Source organism: Miscanthus floridulus, chromosome 4, assembly GCF_019320115.1.
Source record: "Miscanthus floridulus cultivar M001 chromosome 4, ASM1932011v1, whole genome shotgun sequence".
Classification (NCBI taxonomy): Eukaryota; Viridiplantae; Streptophyta; class Magnoliopsida; order Poales; family Poaceae; genus Miscanthus; species Miscanthus floridulus.
In genome coordinates, this window is record NC_089583.1 from 85652654 (window position 1) to 85670705 (window position 18052).

At 49.5% G+C, this 18052-nt stretch overlaps 1 protein-coding gene across 1 annotated transcript; it reads right to left on the reverse strand.

The window, feature by feature from the left end:
- Positions 1 to 3145: 3145 nt before the first annotated feature.
- Positions 3146 to 4725, reverse strand: LOC136551950 (AT-hook motif nuclear-localized protein 28-like). The gene has a single exon (XM_066543474.1). The coding sequence runs from the start codon at positions 4469 to 4471 to the stop codon at positions 3395 to 3397; it is 1077 nt and encodes a 358-aa protein (XP_066399571.1). The 5' UTR covers positions 4472 to 4725; the 3' UTR covers positions 3146 to 3394.
- Positions 4726 to 18052: the final 13327 nt, after the last annotated feature.

Consider the following 18052-nt stretch of genomic DNA (forward strand, 5'->3'; position numbering starts at 1 on the left):
TTTACCGTAAAACCTCAAGCGCTAATAATGTTTACGCATCTCTCCTACGTTGTGAGAGGCGATACTTAGGCCCCGTTTAGAAGCCAAAAATTTTTGGTTTTGGGTACTGTAGCTCGTTTGTTTTTATTTGTTAATTAGTGTCTAATTATGGACTAATTAGGTTCGAAAGTTTCGTCTCGCGATTTCTCACCCAACTGTGCAATTAGTTTTTTTTCATCTACATTTAGTACTCCATACATGTGCCGCAAGATTCGATGTGACGGGTACTGCGCAAAAATTTTTGGGAACTAAACAGGACCTTAACATGAGTGAGCAGGGGGGGGGGGGATAGGTCAGTCTCATAAGGTAGCTATAGCCATTTACTGCAAATTTACGACACATGTGCACATGTAATCATTCAACGTACTTGACTTCTACATAAAGTTAATAGTAATTAGAAAGAAAAAACTACACATTTCACATGCGTTTGGATGACACGTGTCGTGAATCAACGACAGGGGCGCACAAGGATTGTCTTCACTGAATTGTTTTCCGAGCACAGAAGTTTAGTGGCATGGTGTTTAGGGTTTTTGTGTTCTCCAATGTCAAGCTTAGAAGAGGTTCAGTGGGTTAGGCTGATCTGGCGGTGGCTACAAGAGGCACGGTAAGGCGAAGTACGTGCCATCAGCCGCTGGAAGCGAAGACGGAAGAAACTTGAAGACAACGTTGGAGTCTTCCAATCTGAAATCAGTGGGCAGTGGCCGTGATTCATTCGTTATAGAAAAATGATTCTAAATCGTAGCCTGATGGGATTGAAACAACAGGCTAGCACAATTCTCTTCTTTGCCATCCGCTGCATCTTTTGGTCGTAATTGTAGTAAAAAAATTCAGATTGCATTAAGTTAGGAAAAACTAGAAATATGAATTGAGCTTAGTTTAGATGGTTGAGTTTTTATTATAGTAGAATCTATTCACTCGGGTCTAATCCTCGACTTGACACTTTGGTGCTCGTATTTTTCTCGATTTATTTCACGCAGCCATCAAAACAAAACGTCTGTGATCATTTTGTCAATCTCGTATTTCAAAGATGCTCGTAAGACTAGAGAGAGTCAAGAGTATGTCTACAAAATAGCTCCTAGGGGTGAGTGGGTGTATATATGAATGTGTAATGTGATTTATATAATTTTTTTTTGAAAACTAGGAATATGAAATATGTAGAGGTCCCTATCGCTCAAATTTAGATTGTGATATATCAAACCGGATCACACGATTGGGAGATGCATCGGTTTTGACTAGAACAACGGTTTTTATACTAGTACTAGTTAAAATTAAAAAGAAACTACCGTGGGCCGTTACAGCGTCATGCGATGGTCAAAGTTACAGCGTTCACCTAGCAAAGATCAAACGGCCGTAGAGAACGCAGCACTGCCTAGAGTATACAGTACCAACATCAATGTCACATCAGGTCATGTCGTCGCTCATGAGTTCATGTTGTGTGTGTGTGATAGCTTGTGGTCTCTTAAAAATTTAACCTAGTTTCTTAATCAGATATTGATATGTATACATGAAATGTATACACTATAAAAGATATGTATAGAGATAAATGCACTATAAAAGATATGTATAGAGATAAATGCACCAGCATCCTGGGCGCCGAGAGCCACTCGCTGCACTTGCACGGCTACGACTTCTTCGTGGTCGGCCAGGGATTCGGCAACTTCGACCCGGTGAACGACCCGCCCAAGTACAACCTCGCCGACCCCGTGGAGCAGGTCGCAGCCGTAGGCGCCGTCTGTCCCTGAGGCCGCGCTCTGTATTCATGCAATACTACCACAAAAATACACGGAAACATCAATCTTTGTCCCCTTTTAACTCCGAATCCGTTTAGTTTTGGCACAAGAGGTAGTAACAAATGTTGTAGAGCTATGCGAAATCTCCAACTTTGCTTAAAGTGCCAAAGTCTAATTCAACCTGGTTGGAGAGATACAAGCTTTCAAAGTGGAGTGGCGCGGCGCCGTCCATCATCTTCAGACCACCCAGCGCCCCGGCGGCGTCGTCTGAAGATGATGTCTTCCAAGGGAAGGGAGAGGAAGGGGTGGAGAGCGAGGGAATGGAAAGCATTGGGGGCTATCGGTAAAAAAAAAAACGAATGGCAAATGATCCTCACGTGCTGCTCACATGACCTAGGGTGCTGTCATGCATTGCCACGTAGGATCTAATTCCTAAACGGACAGATTTGGACCTAAATGGCACAACTTAAAAGTTTATGTACCAAAACCTGCACTTTCAGAGTTAATGGACCTGAATAACACAGTACAAAAGTTGATATACCTACAGTGCATTTATCTCATATGTATATATATATATATGCTTTAGACAAATCTGATAATAGTTTTCTATTATAAAAGTTGGACCAAAAACCGCAACCGACGTAATGGCCTAGCACCCTGTTCGCTCGATCGTATTAGCCATAATACAGTGTTTTTCTCTCACAACAAAACAGTATCAGCCAACTTATAAGTCACAAAAACGATCGAGCGAACAGGGTGTAGATTCTCTGTGATTTCTACGGGTTCCAACCAAACAGTGTCTTGACAATATCAGCCCTTGTTTAGTTCGCACCACAAAACTTTACACCCTGTCACATCGAATGTTTAGACACATACATGCATAGAGTATTAAATATAGACTAAAAAAAATAACTAATTACACAGTTTATGATTAATTTGTGAGACGAATCTTTTAAACCTAATTAGTCCATAATTTAACAACAAAGTGCTACGGTATCCATGTGTTAATGACGACACCTACCTAACATCCGACGTGACAGCCGGAAATTTTCACGCCGGATCTAAACCAGAACTCAGTGTTCTGCGGGCATCGCCCAAGGCCCATACAGAAGAGAAGCACCAATCAGTGGCTCCAGAGAATGGGTTCATGCACCTAGCTGAACAGCTATAAAAGTTAGGCCAGCAACTATGGAGAAGACTGCTGTGCACACGACTATAGATCAAGACCGTGTTACTGATTGCCTGGTTTTAATTCTTTTCTTTGCAGAAATGAATGAAACGAACGAACCATCAAATAGTCGCAAATTCAAATTACTCGAGATTTTTCACCGTCCCAGATCCGGTTAGATTTAAATCACCGAAAAAGATCACAAAAACTCGCGCACTGCTTGTCTGCTTGTTACAAGTAGCTAGTTTGAAAGAAACAAAAGCAGCAGTGTGCGATCTTCTTGTAATGCAGAGATCAACGAGCAAAGAGAGAGTTAAACCCTAGGAGCAGCAGCTAAGGTCAATGTAGATGGAGCGCAGCCGGGAGCGCGCACCGTCACGTCACTAACCTGCTTACATGTAGCGGATGCGGTGGTAGACGCGTCCCGCCGATGATTGATCGCTGGGCGCGCGCGCGATCAGTATGGTGGCGGCGGCGGCGGCGGCCAAATCACGTCTTGCGGCTGCGGGTGGCAAGCGGCGTAGATGGGCACGGCCGGTGGGCCGCCGCACGGCTCCACAGGCTGCGCTGCTGATGCTGAGGCAAGGTGCGGCGGGGCCTGGCGTCGTACGGCGAGAGGACGATGCTCTTGCGGCGGCGGCTGTTCCCCGGGGTGCTGTTGGTGGCCGCCTCGGTGCTCGTCCGCTACAGGGTCGCCGCTGCCGGCGGAGAGCGAGACGGAGACGGACACGGACGCGTCGTCGTCGGCTGGGAGGCGGTGGAAGGTGGGGTTCGTGAAGGCGGCCGCGACGAGGACGACGGTGGACGCGGCGTACAGCGGGCCCACCACGGCGCCGCCGACGACCTGCCCGTGCGGCCCCGCCAGAGAGATGGAGAGGCACGCGGCGGCGGCGGCGGCCTGCGGCGCCACGGCGGACATGGCGGCGGGAAGGAACGTGGCGGAGATGGACAGGATCTCGTACTGCCCGTGGAACACGATGGCGGTCGTCGGGGCGCCAGCGCCGCCACCGCCCGCGACGACGCCGGGCATCGGGTGGCGGAGCGACACGTTGGCGACGGCGCCCGTGCCCGCGAGCACGCAGATCCCGAGGTTCCGCCGCGCCGCCAAGCGCGCGAGCGCGTCGGCCACGTCGCAGCCGCAGGGGATCTCGATCACGTGGGGGCGCATCGCGGCTGCCGGCTCCGCCTCCCGCGTGATCACCACGGGCGGCTTCGGCTTGTTCTTGGACCCCGGGGGCCGGCCCCTCCGCTTCTTGGACAACTCGATGCTCGCCCCGTCGCCGCCGCCGCCCGACACCACCAGTACCCCTGCCCCACCACTGGCGGGCTCTTTCTGCTCGGCGCTCCCGCGGCTATCCACCTCATCGGAGAAGCACTCCAGCTGCTGCTGCTGCTGCTCATCGTGTCCGCCGTGCTCCTGCTGCTGCTGGCGGTGGTGGGGTGGCGGCGGCGGCGTGGTGAAGTGGACGGGCGGCACGTCCTTGCGATCTTGGTACAGGCGCTCCCGACTCATGTCTCTCTTGCCAAGCGACATGAGGAGCTTGGTCGCGAGAAAGAGAGACAGCACCGAGCAATCGAGTGGTACAAGCTTGAAAGATGTGCCTGCGTCAGCGAGAGAGATACTACTATCAAGAACACGGGCGGCGGCAAGTGGCGATGGCAGCTGCGAGTGATGTTTCGGCGGCGACCCCAGAGGTCTCTGGGCTTCGGAAGGGGCGGGATGAGAAAGCGATGGGAGAGAAAAGATGAGAAGGGCACAGTAGCAGGAACAGGAACAGGAACAGGAACAGGATGAGCCTGATTCCTGAAGCCTAGAGGGAGGGTAGGCGGTGCCTGCTTGGTTTTAGTCAGCCTAGATTAATCAGTTAATAGTATTTTTTTCACAATAAATCAGTACCAGTATTTTTTTTCACAATAAATCAGCACCAGCTAACCTAAATTAGCCTAGAAAAAAAAAAAAAAACAGGCCGAGTGAGAGAGCGGCAGCCAGCGAGGCGGCAGCCAGCGAGGTGATCCTTTTATCCTCTTGTCTTTACATGGTGGCCCTCTTTTTGCCTGAACCGGACAGCGGGCAGCGGCTGGCGAGGACGTGTTGGGAAGAGTATGCAGGCTAACGATTCGAATCACGGTCACATTTGTGTTCGGTTTGACGAGGAAAAAATTTGCCCCTCGTTCGGCTGGACTAAAAAAAATACGGTTCCTACTGGTTTTCACTGTTTATGTGGGTTTTTTTAAGAAAAAAACACCGCTCTAGCCGGATAAAAAGCAAATCAGCCAACCAATCTATGTCAACCGAACAAAAGAGCTTGTTCGGCTGGAACAGTACTTCTTTTTCGTTGGCTGATTAAAAAAAAGAGCTTGTTCGGCTGCCATAGATCGGCTGGCTGATTCACTTTTATTTTTATCTAGAGCAGTATTTTTCTCTCACAAAAATCAGCATGAACAGTGCAAACCAACAGAAACAGTACTTTTTTTAGTCTAGCCGAACAAGCTACAAATTTTTTCCTCGTCAAACCGAACACACTTTGCCATATGATTGCTAGACATACTTTGCCAAGTTGGATCAAGTTGACAAGTGTTTGGTTGACAACTAAGTTTAGGTATAAATTTTTTGGGTTTCATATATCATAGAGTAAAAAAATATGGGAAGTTCCTGAGGTACGACAAAGTATGGCAACCAATTTAGGCTGCGTTTAGTTCGCGAAATGAAAATTTTGGGATGTCACATCGGATATTTCGGGAATGTCGGAAGGGGTTTTCGGATACTAATAAAAAAACTAATTACATAGCTCGCCTGGAAACAACGAGACAAATTTATTAAGCCTAATTAATCCGGCATTAGCGCATGTTAGTTACTGTAGCACTTATGGCTAATCATGGACTAATTAGTCTTAAAACATTCGTCTCGCAATTTTTCAACCAAACTGTGCAATTAGTTTTTTTTCGTCTATATTTAATACTCCATACATGTGTCGCAAGATTCGATGTGATAGTTTAGGGATAAAAATTTTTTGAACTAAACCAGACCTTACTAACCATACTTTTTACGGTTTGCCACACTTGTCTAAGGTTAGTTGTGGTAGACTTATAACTAGGAACTAAATATGCCTAGAATACGACCATCCATAAATTTTAATATAAATATTTATGATGACTGTTTGGTTAGGTGTATGCAATAAGCTATTTTTCGGCCTGTTCGCTTATTGGTTTCAGTCAGCCCAAACCAGCCAGCCAACAGTATTTTTCTCTCACAATAAACCAACACCAGCCAGCCCAAACCAGCTCAGAAACCAACCAACGAACAGGCCCTTTGGTTTGATTTGATGGGTATGATGAGAACAGCAGACTAATTATATTTGTAATTTTGACAACAACAATTATTTATACACTAATATTAATTTTTATAATGATACTTCCTCCATTCCTAATTATAAAATATTTTACCTTTTATAGATATATATAATTTTTGCTATGCACTTGTATAGATAAAGCAATGTGTCTTGAAAAGTCCAAACATCTAGAGCAGTTCCTATCGGACGAAGTTAGCTATCGGTGTTGCACACGGGAGCAGCTCCATTACTCACAGCGTGTTTAGTTTTACTCCAAAATCTAAAAAAGTGCTATAGCACCCATTACATCGAATCTTACGATACATGTATGGAGCATTAAATGTAGACGAAAAAAAAACTAATTGACAGTTTGGTTGAAAATTACGAGACGAACGTTTTGAGCCTAATTAGTCCACGATTGAACACTATTTGTTAAATAAAAACGAAATTGCTACAGTAACCTAAATTCCTAAATTTGGGCAACTAAACACGCTATCAGTAGCAGGCTCATCTGGAGCACTTGGTCGCCTCTATGGGTCCGTGTCTTCCTATGGCTGCATCAGCACTGGACATCTAATCACAGGCTGCGACACGGACTGCCCTTCGGTAGGTCCCGTTCGATTTACTCTATATTTTTGTTGGGCTTGTTTTTTTAGTTAGAAATAGTATTTTTTTCTTATAACAATTGAGCCAGAATAGTGTTTTTCAGACAGTTTTAACCCAGATTCAGCAAGCCAAACGGGACGATAAGAGCATCAATCACATCCTCATCCGGTGCTCGTTCTCTAGGAAAAGTGTGGTGGCACACCTTCAACTTGTTCGCTTGTTGGTTTCAGCCAACCTAAACTAGCCAGCAAACAGTGTTTTCTCTTTCATAATAAACCAGCACCAGCCAGCCAAAAACAGCCCAGAAACCAACCAATGAACAGACCGCTTGTTTATGCTCAGGAAGGCTGACCCGATTGCTCAGACCATGACTCCATCCTCGACTGGTGGACTCGGCTACTGAGGCTATAGATCGGTACTAAGGCTTGTTTTAGTTCCTCCTAAAATTTACTCCCTATCCTATCGAATGTTTAACACATGTATGAAATATTAAATATAAACTAAAAAAACTAATTGTACAGTTTATAACTAATTTGAGAGATGAATCTTTTAAGCCTAATTAGTTTATAATTTGACAATGTGGTGCTACAGTAACACATGTGCTAATGACAGATTAATTAGGCTTAATAAATTCGTTTCGCGGATTACTGACGGATTCTATAATTTATTTTTTTATTAGTATCCGAACACCCCATGTAATATTCCCATATGACATCCGATGTAATACCATAAAACTTTACACTTTGGATTTAAACCAGGCCTAAGAGGAAAGGCATCGACTCGCTATTCTCTTTGGTCTCGTGGATGATTTGGAAGGAGCGAAATGGCCGTATGCTTTCGGGAGGCCGAGACGCAAGTCCCTCGTCTCCTCCAGCTCATCAAGCATGAGGCTGACCTTTGGGTGCGTACAGGTGCTTTTTAACCTAAGTTGTTTGTTTAGAGAGCAATAGTTTCAGGGGCGGACGAAGCCCGGGTTAAGAGCTGTGCGGCAGCGCGGTGTAAAGACGTTCGTGCTTCCTTTCTATCTAATACAATGACATAAATCTTTTGCGAACTCAAGAAAAAAAATAAAAAAAATGTCTTTTAATTTAAAATAGACGGGGGTAGTTATTATACTAATTATAAAAGTAAAATACTATGTTAATTAGCCCTACTACTGCCTCATTGGTACACAAAAGAGTTTGGAGAATAGGCAGCATATCCGGCGCAGATGATGTGCGCGAACAGGAAACAGACGGCGGAGCAGGCCGCAGGAGGGCACTCGCCAGACGCCAGAGGCCACAGCAACGTCCGCTCCGCGTACCCGCAGGCCGCAGGCCGCAGGCGCTGGCTGAGTGGCTGCCTGGCGGTCTGGGACACTGGTCCGCTGTCGTCAGTTTCACGCGGGCAAGGCAACGAGAGCGCCGAACGAGGCGCGTTCCTGGGGATTTTCTTTCCTCTCGCTCTCGCTCGACGCGCCTCGCGGATTCATGGCGTTGCTGCCGCCGTTGCCCTGCCGTGCGCTTCGGTTCTTGCACCCTGTGATGAACGCGCTATGAGTGGAGGGATTTGGGATGAATCGGGTGAGCTTTATTGCGAATTGTAACAGAGTTTGGTCACAGGAAGCGGCGAACCGCGATAGGAATCTACTACTACGCTACTGGGAGAACTTATTCTGTTACAATCCTTGCCAACTCCTGTCCATTACAACGGCTTATATAGCCGCAACCTCCAGCTGTCGCTCAACCGACAACAGACACGCTGACTTGCCGGACGCGCCACAGTACACCGCTCGGCCACTGCCTTGGGGGGCCGCTAGTCAGTCTGTGACATTCCCTCCACCTTAAGAATGGAGACTGTCCTCAGTCTTCTGTTATCTGAACCTGATCACGAGGAATATCAGCTTCTAGCCAGCCATGGCTGAAAGTACTGCTGGCTGGTTTGGTGTGAGAGAAAAACACTATTCAAACCGTGGATTATAAGCCAGATACGAGCGAATAAGTCGAAACGACCAGTTCATCTTCCCAGGTGGCCATCTCCGGTGGCATCAAACTCCACTGTACCAGAACTTGTTTCACCCTATTGGCACCTCGCTGAATCACCCTACTGCTCAGAATCTTCTCGGGTCGCTGAACCTGCAGTGGATCAGTACTAAGGCCCTGTTTAGTTTCTAAAAATTTTCACCCTAAAGTGTTACGTCGAATCTTGCGGCACATGTATGGAGTACTAAATGTAGATGAAAAAAAACTAATTGCACAGTTGGGTGAGAAATCGCGAGACGAAACTTTCGAACCTAATTAGTCCATAATTAGACACTAATTGCCAAATACAAACGAAATTGCTACAGTAGGCAAAGCCAAAAATTTTCGGTAACTAAACGCTCCCTAACTGATGTAAGATCGTCAGACAGTACTGGATGGATCCGACTGCCTTCTGGAAGCTCCAATTTGTATGCTGCAGCACCAACTCGTCGCAGAACCTTGTATGGCCCATAGAACCGAAAGGATAGTTTCTTGTTGGACCGAGCAGCTACTGAAGATTGCACATAGGGTTGCAACTTCATATAAACAAGATCACCAGGCTGAAATACTCGTTCCATTCTGTGCTTATCAGCTTGCAACTTCATCCTTTGCTGAGCTCGTTGCAACTGCTGTTGAATGACTCTGTTGAGCAGCTCCCTCTCCTGCATCCACTGTTCTAAATCCGGCACAGCACCCAGGTTCAGAGTAGTTATGCCTAGCTGCCTTGGACTCTGACCATAGAGTACCTGTGTCGGTGTTTTCGGACCACCGACGAATAAATTTGTATTTACGCGTCTGACTCGGATAGTGTGCTCGAAGGACACAAAGGTTTATACTAGTTCGGGCGGAACGTCTCTATGTCCAGTTCGCTGCTGCTCGTGTTACCGGCACTTGGTTTGCAGTAGGGGTTACAAACAGGCGAGAGAGAGAGGATCCCAAGTCTCTGGTGAAAGGAGTGAACGGGTGCTGAGAGCTCACTTGCCGCTCAACCGTGTGCTCGTGTCGTGCTCTTGTGTTCTGATCTCCCCTTTTCATGGGGCGCCCTGCTTTCCCTTTTATAGGCGAAGGGAAAGCACGGGTTACAGAGGAGAAAAAGGAGAAGAAAGGGAGAGAAGAAGGCTTTCAGGGTTGCTGGGTCCTTCTTCTCCTTCATGCGGGTCCCGCCGATCTTGTAGATGTCAACAGGGACGGCTCCATGCCGTGGCCCTGTTCGTCACTAGCGCCATGCGTAGGCGTCATCTGCCGGTCATTGCGTTCCACTCCATCCCGACGGACGTCATGGTGAACTGACAGCCATGTCAGCATCCATACGAGGATTAAGCAGAACAGCACCGGCACTCCTGACACGGTTCTTGATGTGAATCCCCAGGTATGGCTCATCATGGCCACGTGTTACATCGAGGCATGCCAGCCTCTTCCTTGACGTCAGAGTTTTTACCTAGGCCCATACGCTTGGACCTGGAGTGGTTGGCGGCGGTATGGGTCCCCGTCGAACGAGACGGAACCCGCGTCCTTGAGGTCGGGCGAGACGGAGCCCGCGACCTTGGGCGAGACAGAAACCACGTCCTTGGGGTCGGGCGAGACGGAGCTCGCACCCAAGGGGTTGGGCGAGACAGATCCTGCGGCCTCGAGGTTGGGCAAGACGGAGCCCGCGGCCTCGAGGTCGGGCTAGACGGAGCTCACGGACTTGGGCAAGATGGAACCCGCGTCCTTGGGGTCAGGCGAGACAGAGCTCGCACCCAAGGGGTCGGGCGAGACGAAGCCCGAGGCCTCGAGGTCGGGCAAGACGGAGCCCATGGCCTGGGATGAGACAGAACCCGTGTCCTTGGGTCAGGTGAGACGGAGCCCGCACCCAAGGGGTCGGGCGAGACGGAGCTCGTGGCCTCAAGCTCGGGCGAGACAGAGCCCGCGACCTTGGAGTCGTGCGAGACCTTTTAATATGTCTTGAGCCATTCGGGGAAGTCAGCATGGGCACTAACTTCCTTGCTTTGGGTATCCCTAATATCGATACCCGACAGTAGCCCCCGAGCCCGCGGAGGAGTAGAATACTCCTTTGGTGGCTTTTTCGGACGGGAGGACTCTGAGGGCCTTGGCCTTCTTTTTGTAGCCCGCAGCGTGTCCTGGTAGGATGGTGATTCCCTTTTGTTGCGATCGGTCTTCTTGGGGGCATATAACTATAGGATTCAGAGGACGTGGGACTCTCTTGCAGTTCGCTCCGATAAAGATCCTCCTCTGGCAAACGCGCCAGGAGCCGGCTGGCACCACGCCGGTGGTGAGCATGAGTGGCGTTGGGGCGGCCACGATGTCGATCAGGAAGGTACAGCCGATGGCTATGTCCATGGGAGAGCAAGCGGAGGAGGGCACGTCCGGAGCGCCCGTGGCGGGCGCGATGCGGCCGGTCGTGTCCTCGACGTCGTAGGCGGAGGCGGCACGACCGGAGCTATCGTCTGTGCAGGTGGCCGTGTCCACGGCGGGGCAGACAAAAGGGGGCACACATGAGGCATCCTTCGTGGATGTGGCAATAGGGCAGGCCTCTGTGTCCACATCATCCGCCCCCTCTATCGCTAGAGGAGCCGCTCTGAAGGAGCTACCGCAGCAAGAGAGGTTGGCGCCGCTTGTGGTCGGTGCGGGGATGTCCCAGTCTCTGGACCGGGTGGCTACCCTCGATGATGCAGCAGAGGAGAGGGAATGGGGGAGCATCCACACGGAGCTCGATGCACGACATTGTCGCCCCGATTGGCCAGGTATGATATGACCGTGCTTTCAACCCTCATGTTCTCTTTCCATGCCTCTAAGTCTTGTCTTCTTTGTAGATCCTTATGGCCCGTAGTTGGGAGAAGTCCTAGTTCCTTGCCGAGGAGACGTGGTGGAGTTAGGGGCTAGCCGCATAGGTCGTTGTCTCCCGTTAGGAGGTGTTGAGCTTGCCCTTGTCGCTCGAGAGGTGGCCGACCTCCAAGTTAGGGAGAAGGATGCTCATGACGACGTCTGCGAGGCCGAGGAGAGGCTCCCAGCGCTGATCGAGAGGGTGCGCATGGACACCATGGAGGTCAAGCGGCTACGAAAAGAGTGGAACGATTTGCTTTGGGCTATAGAGGAGCTCCGCACAGGGATTCACCTGGCTCGCCAGGAGCACACCGATGCTTAGTAGTAGATCGACCACCTTGAGGATGAGCTTTAGGGGGAGAGGGACCTAAAGGTTGCAGCCAAGGGCGTGTCTATCAGGCTCGCTGCGGAGATCAGTCAACGCCAAGAAAAGGTCTAGCGCCTGGAGGCCGAGGTCACCCAGCAGCGCGATGAGGTGTGTAGGCTTCAGGCGGATGTGAACAGTAAGTCTCCTATTTCCCTTGTTTTCTTTCTCCCTAGAATCCATGGTAAGCCTTTTGACACGGTTGGTATGTGACTTGGGTAGGTCTCGATGACAAGCTCGGGGCAGAGGTGGTGAAGAGCCATAGCCTAGAGAAGGAGCTCAGCGAGGTGAAGGATGCCCTCTAGAAGGAGAGCGATGAACACGACAACCTGCACAACGCCGTCTAGCTGGTCTGCGACGAGCTCGAGCTAGCCCCTAAGTAGGAGACAAGCTTGCTCATGGTTCATGCCACCCGAATCACGGACCAGGCACGTGATATGGCAAGGGGCGCGCTTCACTTTGGTGTTCACTGATTGTTTGCGATTGGCCATTCTCATCACGAGAACATCGATCTGGCGACAATGAGCCAAGGCTTTGCGCCCATCTATACCGACGCTGAGCTAGACGACATCGAGAAGGAGGTGGCCCCCTAGCGCATGACCTTTTTGCCAAGATAGAAGATGAAATCATCCCCCAAGGGGTTAGTTTAGTTAGATAGGTCAGGCGACGCATTTGTAATAAGCGGACAAGTTCTAACCCTTTTGTTTCATTTAAATAAGCTTGTTCTTTTGTATCGGTTGAACAAATTTGTTCTTTCTCTCTTTTTATGTGTAAAAAGGGTTAATGTGTTCCGACCCTTCCTGCTGTTAAGACTATACAGCTCAAGGTGTGGGCAAAAAACTCTGATCATGCTGGTAAGCAAGAGTGCCGTAGCCGCTGGGGTGTAGGTTTCTTGCAGTCCAACCAGTTTTACTCAGCGTTCGTTTCCGCAAACCTTGCCTGTAGGTTTTTGACGTGAGAAAGGGTCGGGCATGGTGACTGTTTTAGAATGGATATATATATATATATACCCTTATCAGCCCCCGAGTGAGGCCCAACCCCTTGCCGTTGCCGAGGTCAGGTTTCACTAAAGATCGAGGAGATGATAGCAAAACTGGTAAGAGAAAGCATTTTTTTGTTTCTGAAACGTTATTCTTAGTTTTTGTACGTACCCCTCCCTAGGATCCGAGCCATCGTCCTGTAACTGTGCATTTGGTTTCCTTGCGAGTCCAACTTCCCTTGAGCCCTCACGCGTTGCAGGGGTCCGGTCGAGGGGTCAGCTCGTCTTTGTGATCGTCATCCCTCAAGCGTTTTTTTCGATAAAATAGAGAGGCTGAGCCATGCCACGTTTTTCCTTGATGGACGAAACATGGTGCTCGGTGAGCTGTTAATGGGCTAGTCTGAGTAGGGCCTCAGCTTCCCGTTCGTGGGGGTCCGACATGGGTCAGCTGGTGACCGACTCCAGATTCTCAGTGTCCAATCCATATAGTTCTCTGGTCCATTTGACCGGTCCCAAGGGCTCGTTGCCTTTCTTCATGGAAAAACCATGGACTAGGAATCGACCAAGACTCGAACATAGGCTAGGATGCCTACGACGCTCATGCGCTCGGGTACTGGCTGCTAGTGGACCCATCCCTTTCCACCCCTCACTCTAAGGGTGCCCTAGAGCGGTTGTGAACCCATTGGAGGGCCATCCTTCGAACTCATGGGCCTGAATGGGCTGTAGGAGCATTTTTAGCTCAGTATCCCTCCTTACCCATGATGGTTCTCACGCCTATCTACACCGACATTGAGCTGGACGACATCAAGTAGGAGGTGGCCCCTCTGGCACAGGACTTACCTGCTGAGATAGAGGATGAGATCATCCCCAAAGAAATTAGTTAGGTAGATAAGCCAGACGGCAAACTTGTAATAAGTGGACAAGCTCTTAAATTTTATTATGGCCAAAAAGATTTTTAGCTCTTCTCCCCTTTTTGTATAAAAAGGTTAATGTGTTTTGACCCTTTCTGTCGTTAAGGCTGTAAAGTTCGGGGTGTGGGTGAAAAAACTCTGATCACGCTGGTGAGCAAAAACACCATAGCCGCTGGGGCGTAGGTTTCTTGCAGTTCGACCTGTTTTACTCAGTGTTTGTTTTCACAACCCTTGCTTCTAGATCTTAACGTGAGAAAGGGTCGGGCATAGAGAATGTCTACCGGATAGATATACTCTTTAATGCGTTCGGACTCTTTCTGTAGTTAAGGCTAAAAATCTCAGGGTGCAAGCAAAAAACTCTAATCACGCTGGTGAGCAAAAACACCATAGTCGCTGGGGCATAGGTTTCTTACGGTTTGGCCAGTTTTACTCAGCGTTTATTTCCACAACCCTTGCTTCTAGATCTTAACATGAGAAAGGGTTAGGCATAGAGAATGTCTACTGAATAGATTTGCTCTTATTAGCCCCTAAGTGAGGCCTGACCCCTTGCCATTGCTGTGGTCAGGTGTCACTAAAGATCGAGGAGTCGATAGCAAAACTGATAAGAGAAAACATGCGTAGATTAAGGGTAAAAGTGATATAGTTGTTCGATGTTCTAGGCATTGATGAAGACTTCACCGTCGATGGTCTTGAGCTTATAGGTGCCTGGTCGGAGCACCCCTGTGATGACGTACGGTCCCTCCCACGGCGGAGAGAGCTTGTGGTAGTTCTTGTTGCTCTGGATGAGGCAAAGCACCAGGTCCCCGACGTTGAAGGCCTGACCCTGCACTCGACGGCTATGGTACCGGCGCAATGCTTGCCAGTACTTGGCCAAGCGGAGGAGGGCAACATCGCACGCTTCATCTTGCTGGTCCATGGCATCCTTGAGGGATGCCTTGGCTCCCTATTCGTCGTACACCCTAACCCTTGGTGCTCCATAATCGAGGTCGATCGGGAGGATAGCCTCGGAATCGTAGATCATGAAGAATGGCATGTAGCCAGTGGCCCAGCTGGGGGTTGTCCTCAGGCTTTAGAGCACCACGGGAAGCTCCGTGATCCATCGTCTGCCAAACTTGTTCAATCGGTTGAAGATCCTAGGCTTGAGGCCTTGTAGGACCTTGTCGTTTGCGTGCTCGACCTGCTCGTTCATGCGGGGGTGTGCCACAGTGGCCTAATTGATGTGGATGTGGTATTCATCGTAGAATTGGAAGAACTTTTGCTGGTGAACTGCGTGCCATTGTCTGTGATAATGGAGTTTGGGACTCCAAAGCGATGGATGATGTCAAGGAAGAACAACACAACTAGCTTGGACTAGATTACGGAGATCGATCAAGCCTCTATCCACTTTGTAAACTTGTCTACGGCGACAAGCAAGTGCGTATAGCCCTCGGGCACCCTCTTAAGAGGTCTGACCAGATCGAGCCCTTGGACCATGAATGGCCACGTGATGGGGATCGTTTGGAGTGCTTGTGCCGGTAGGTGGGTCTATCGAGCATAGTATTGACTCCCTTCATAGGTGCACACAATCTGTTCATCGTTAGCTACTTTGGTCAGCTAGTAAAAGCCTTGTCGGAACGCATTTTTGATCAGGGTCCTAGGTGCAGCATGGTGCCCAAAGACCCCACCGTGGATATCACTCAGCAATTGCTTCCCTTGTTCGATGGGGATGCAGCACTGCAGGATCCTATTATGGCTTCACCTGTACAGCTCACCCTCAATAATGACAAAGGACTTGGCACAACACATGAGCCGCCAAGCCTTTGTTTTGTCCATTAGCAGCGCCTCACAGAGGAGGTAGTCGAGGTAAGGCATCCTCCAGTTGGCCAGAGGGTTAGGCTCTATCACTGGATCCTCATCAAGCTCCATGACTTCGGGGGTCAGATGGAGCCGCTGGCTGGTTAGCCCCTGAGCCTAGGGTAGGTGTCCTGTCACTAGTCTGTTCTGGCTCCTCATAGCGGACCAAGGGCTTGTACTGATCGCTAGCGAAGACGCCCGTCGGCACCGGCTCTCGATCAGACACCGTTTTCACCAGCGTGTCGACTGCCTCGTTGAGACACCTTGGGATGTGATTAAGCTCGAGACCATTGAACTTGTCCTCTAGCTAGCGGACTTCTCGGCAATACGTAGCCATCTTGGCATTGCGGTAGCTTGATTTCTTCATGACTTGGTCGATGACCAGCTGGGAGTCATCTCGAACGTCAAGCCATCGGATACCCAACTCGATGGTGATGCGCAGGCCATTGTTGAGTGCCTCATACTCGGCCACATTGTTGGAGGAGGGAAAATGGATGCGAACCATGTACCTCATGCGTACCCCGAGGGGCGAAACAAAGACCAGCCCCGCGCCGATGCCTTTCTTCATCAACGATCTATTGAAGTACATCATCCGGTACTCTTAGTCGATGACTGCTGGCGGCATTTGGATCTTAGTGCACTATGCAACAAAATCAGCCAGCACTTGGGACTTGATGGTCGTCCGAGGGGCATATGAAATGCCTTAACCCATCAGCTCGAGTGTCCACTTCGTGATTCTTCCTGTTGCATCCCGGTTTTGGATGACCTCACTGAGAGGGAAGGATGTCACGACTGTCACTAGATGCGACTCAAAGTAGTGACGCAACTTTCTCTTGGTGATAAGGATGGCGTATGGGAGTTTTTGGATTTGGGGGTAGCGAGTCTTGGAATCAGACAGGACCACGCTAATGAAGTACATGGGATGCTGCACTTTGAGGGTGCATCCCTCTTCTTCTCGCTCTACCACCAGGGTGGCACTGACCACTTGTGTGGTGGCTGCAATGTAGATGAAAGCATCTAGGCCCCTAGTTGGATTTTGGTGATTAATGTCAATACAAGGTTACTATAACTAACGTGTGTTTTGCAGAGGCAATTAAGTTAGGTCATGGTAAAGGAGATCGATTGGGCAATCAAGGTTGTCATGGCCCTACGATGGAAATCGTTTCCGTTTTCAAAGGATGGACCACAAGGTTAAGGATAACTAGTTCTAAGTGTCGATTGGAGTTGGAGAGACACTTAGAGTAGTTTAGGACTTTATTTTTTCCTTTGGCCGTACTATGAAGGGGGGTATGAATGGGTAGCTTGACCTAGTTGAGTCTAGTGAGTTAGGTGTGGTGCACACTTGTTAAAACTAGCTCTAGGTAGCTCCTATGAATGCCTAAGATCCTTTGGAGCAAACTCCATTCACATATGTTCGAAAGTTGGAAGTGAATGGAGGGTCAAACACTGACCGGACGCTGACTTCGGTGCAACCGGACGCTGGCCGCAGGGTCCGGTCAGTTCATTTGACCGTGAAGATCAAGTCTGGTGTGACCAGACGCTGGGAGGTCATGTGACCGGACGCTGAGGGCCAGCGTCCGGTCGACTCTAGTAAGGGTCCAGACTTGGGAAAGAGTGACCGGACGCGTCCGGTCAGTGTGACCAGACCCTGAGTATCCAGCGTCCGGTCGTTTATAGTAAGCATCCAAGAGCGACCGGACGCGTTCGGTCGGTACTGACCGGACCCTGATAGCGTCCGGTCATCACTTGAAAACTGTTCACGGGTTGAACTGACCGGAGCGTCCAGTCATCACGACCGGAGCGTCCGGTCATCCCGCAGAAGCTCATAACGGTTCGTTTTTCAGGCTGCCTTATAAATAGAAGCTCCACTCGTGAGTGGAGTATCTTTTGCTCATTCCAACAGCTGAGAAACACGTTTGTGAGTGCCAAGAAGAGCAAGGTCCTAGTGAGGTGTTTGTGATTTGAGAATCCAAGAGAGTAGCCTCACTAGCAAATCAAGAGTAGCAAAGTGTGCATCAATCTTCTCATTAGGCTTCGCGTGGTCAAGTGAGAGTTCGTGCTTGTTACTCTTGGTGATTGCCATCACCTAGACGGCTTGGTGGTGATTGGGAGTTTGGTGTTCACCCGGCGGAGCTTGTGGGTGACCCAACTCAAGTTGTGAGCGGCTTTGGGTGATTCGCCGCGACGGAGTGTCGAAGAATCAACCCGTAGAGAGCACTTGATCCTTGCGCGGATCAAGGGGGAGCTACACCCTTGCGCGGGTGCTCCAA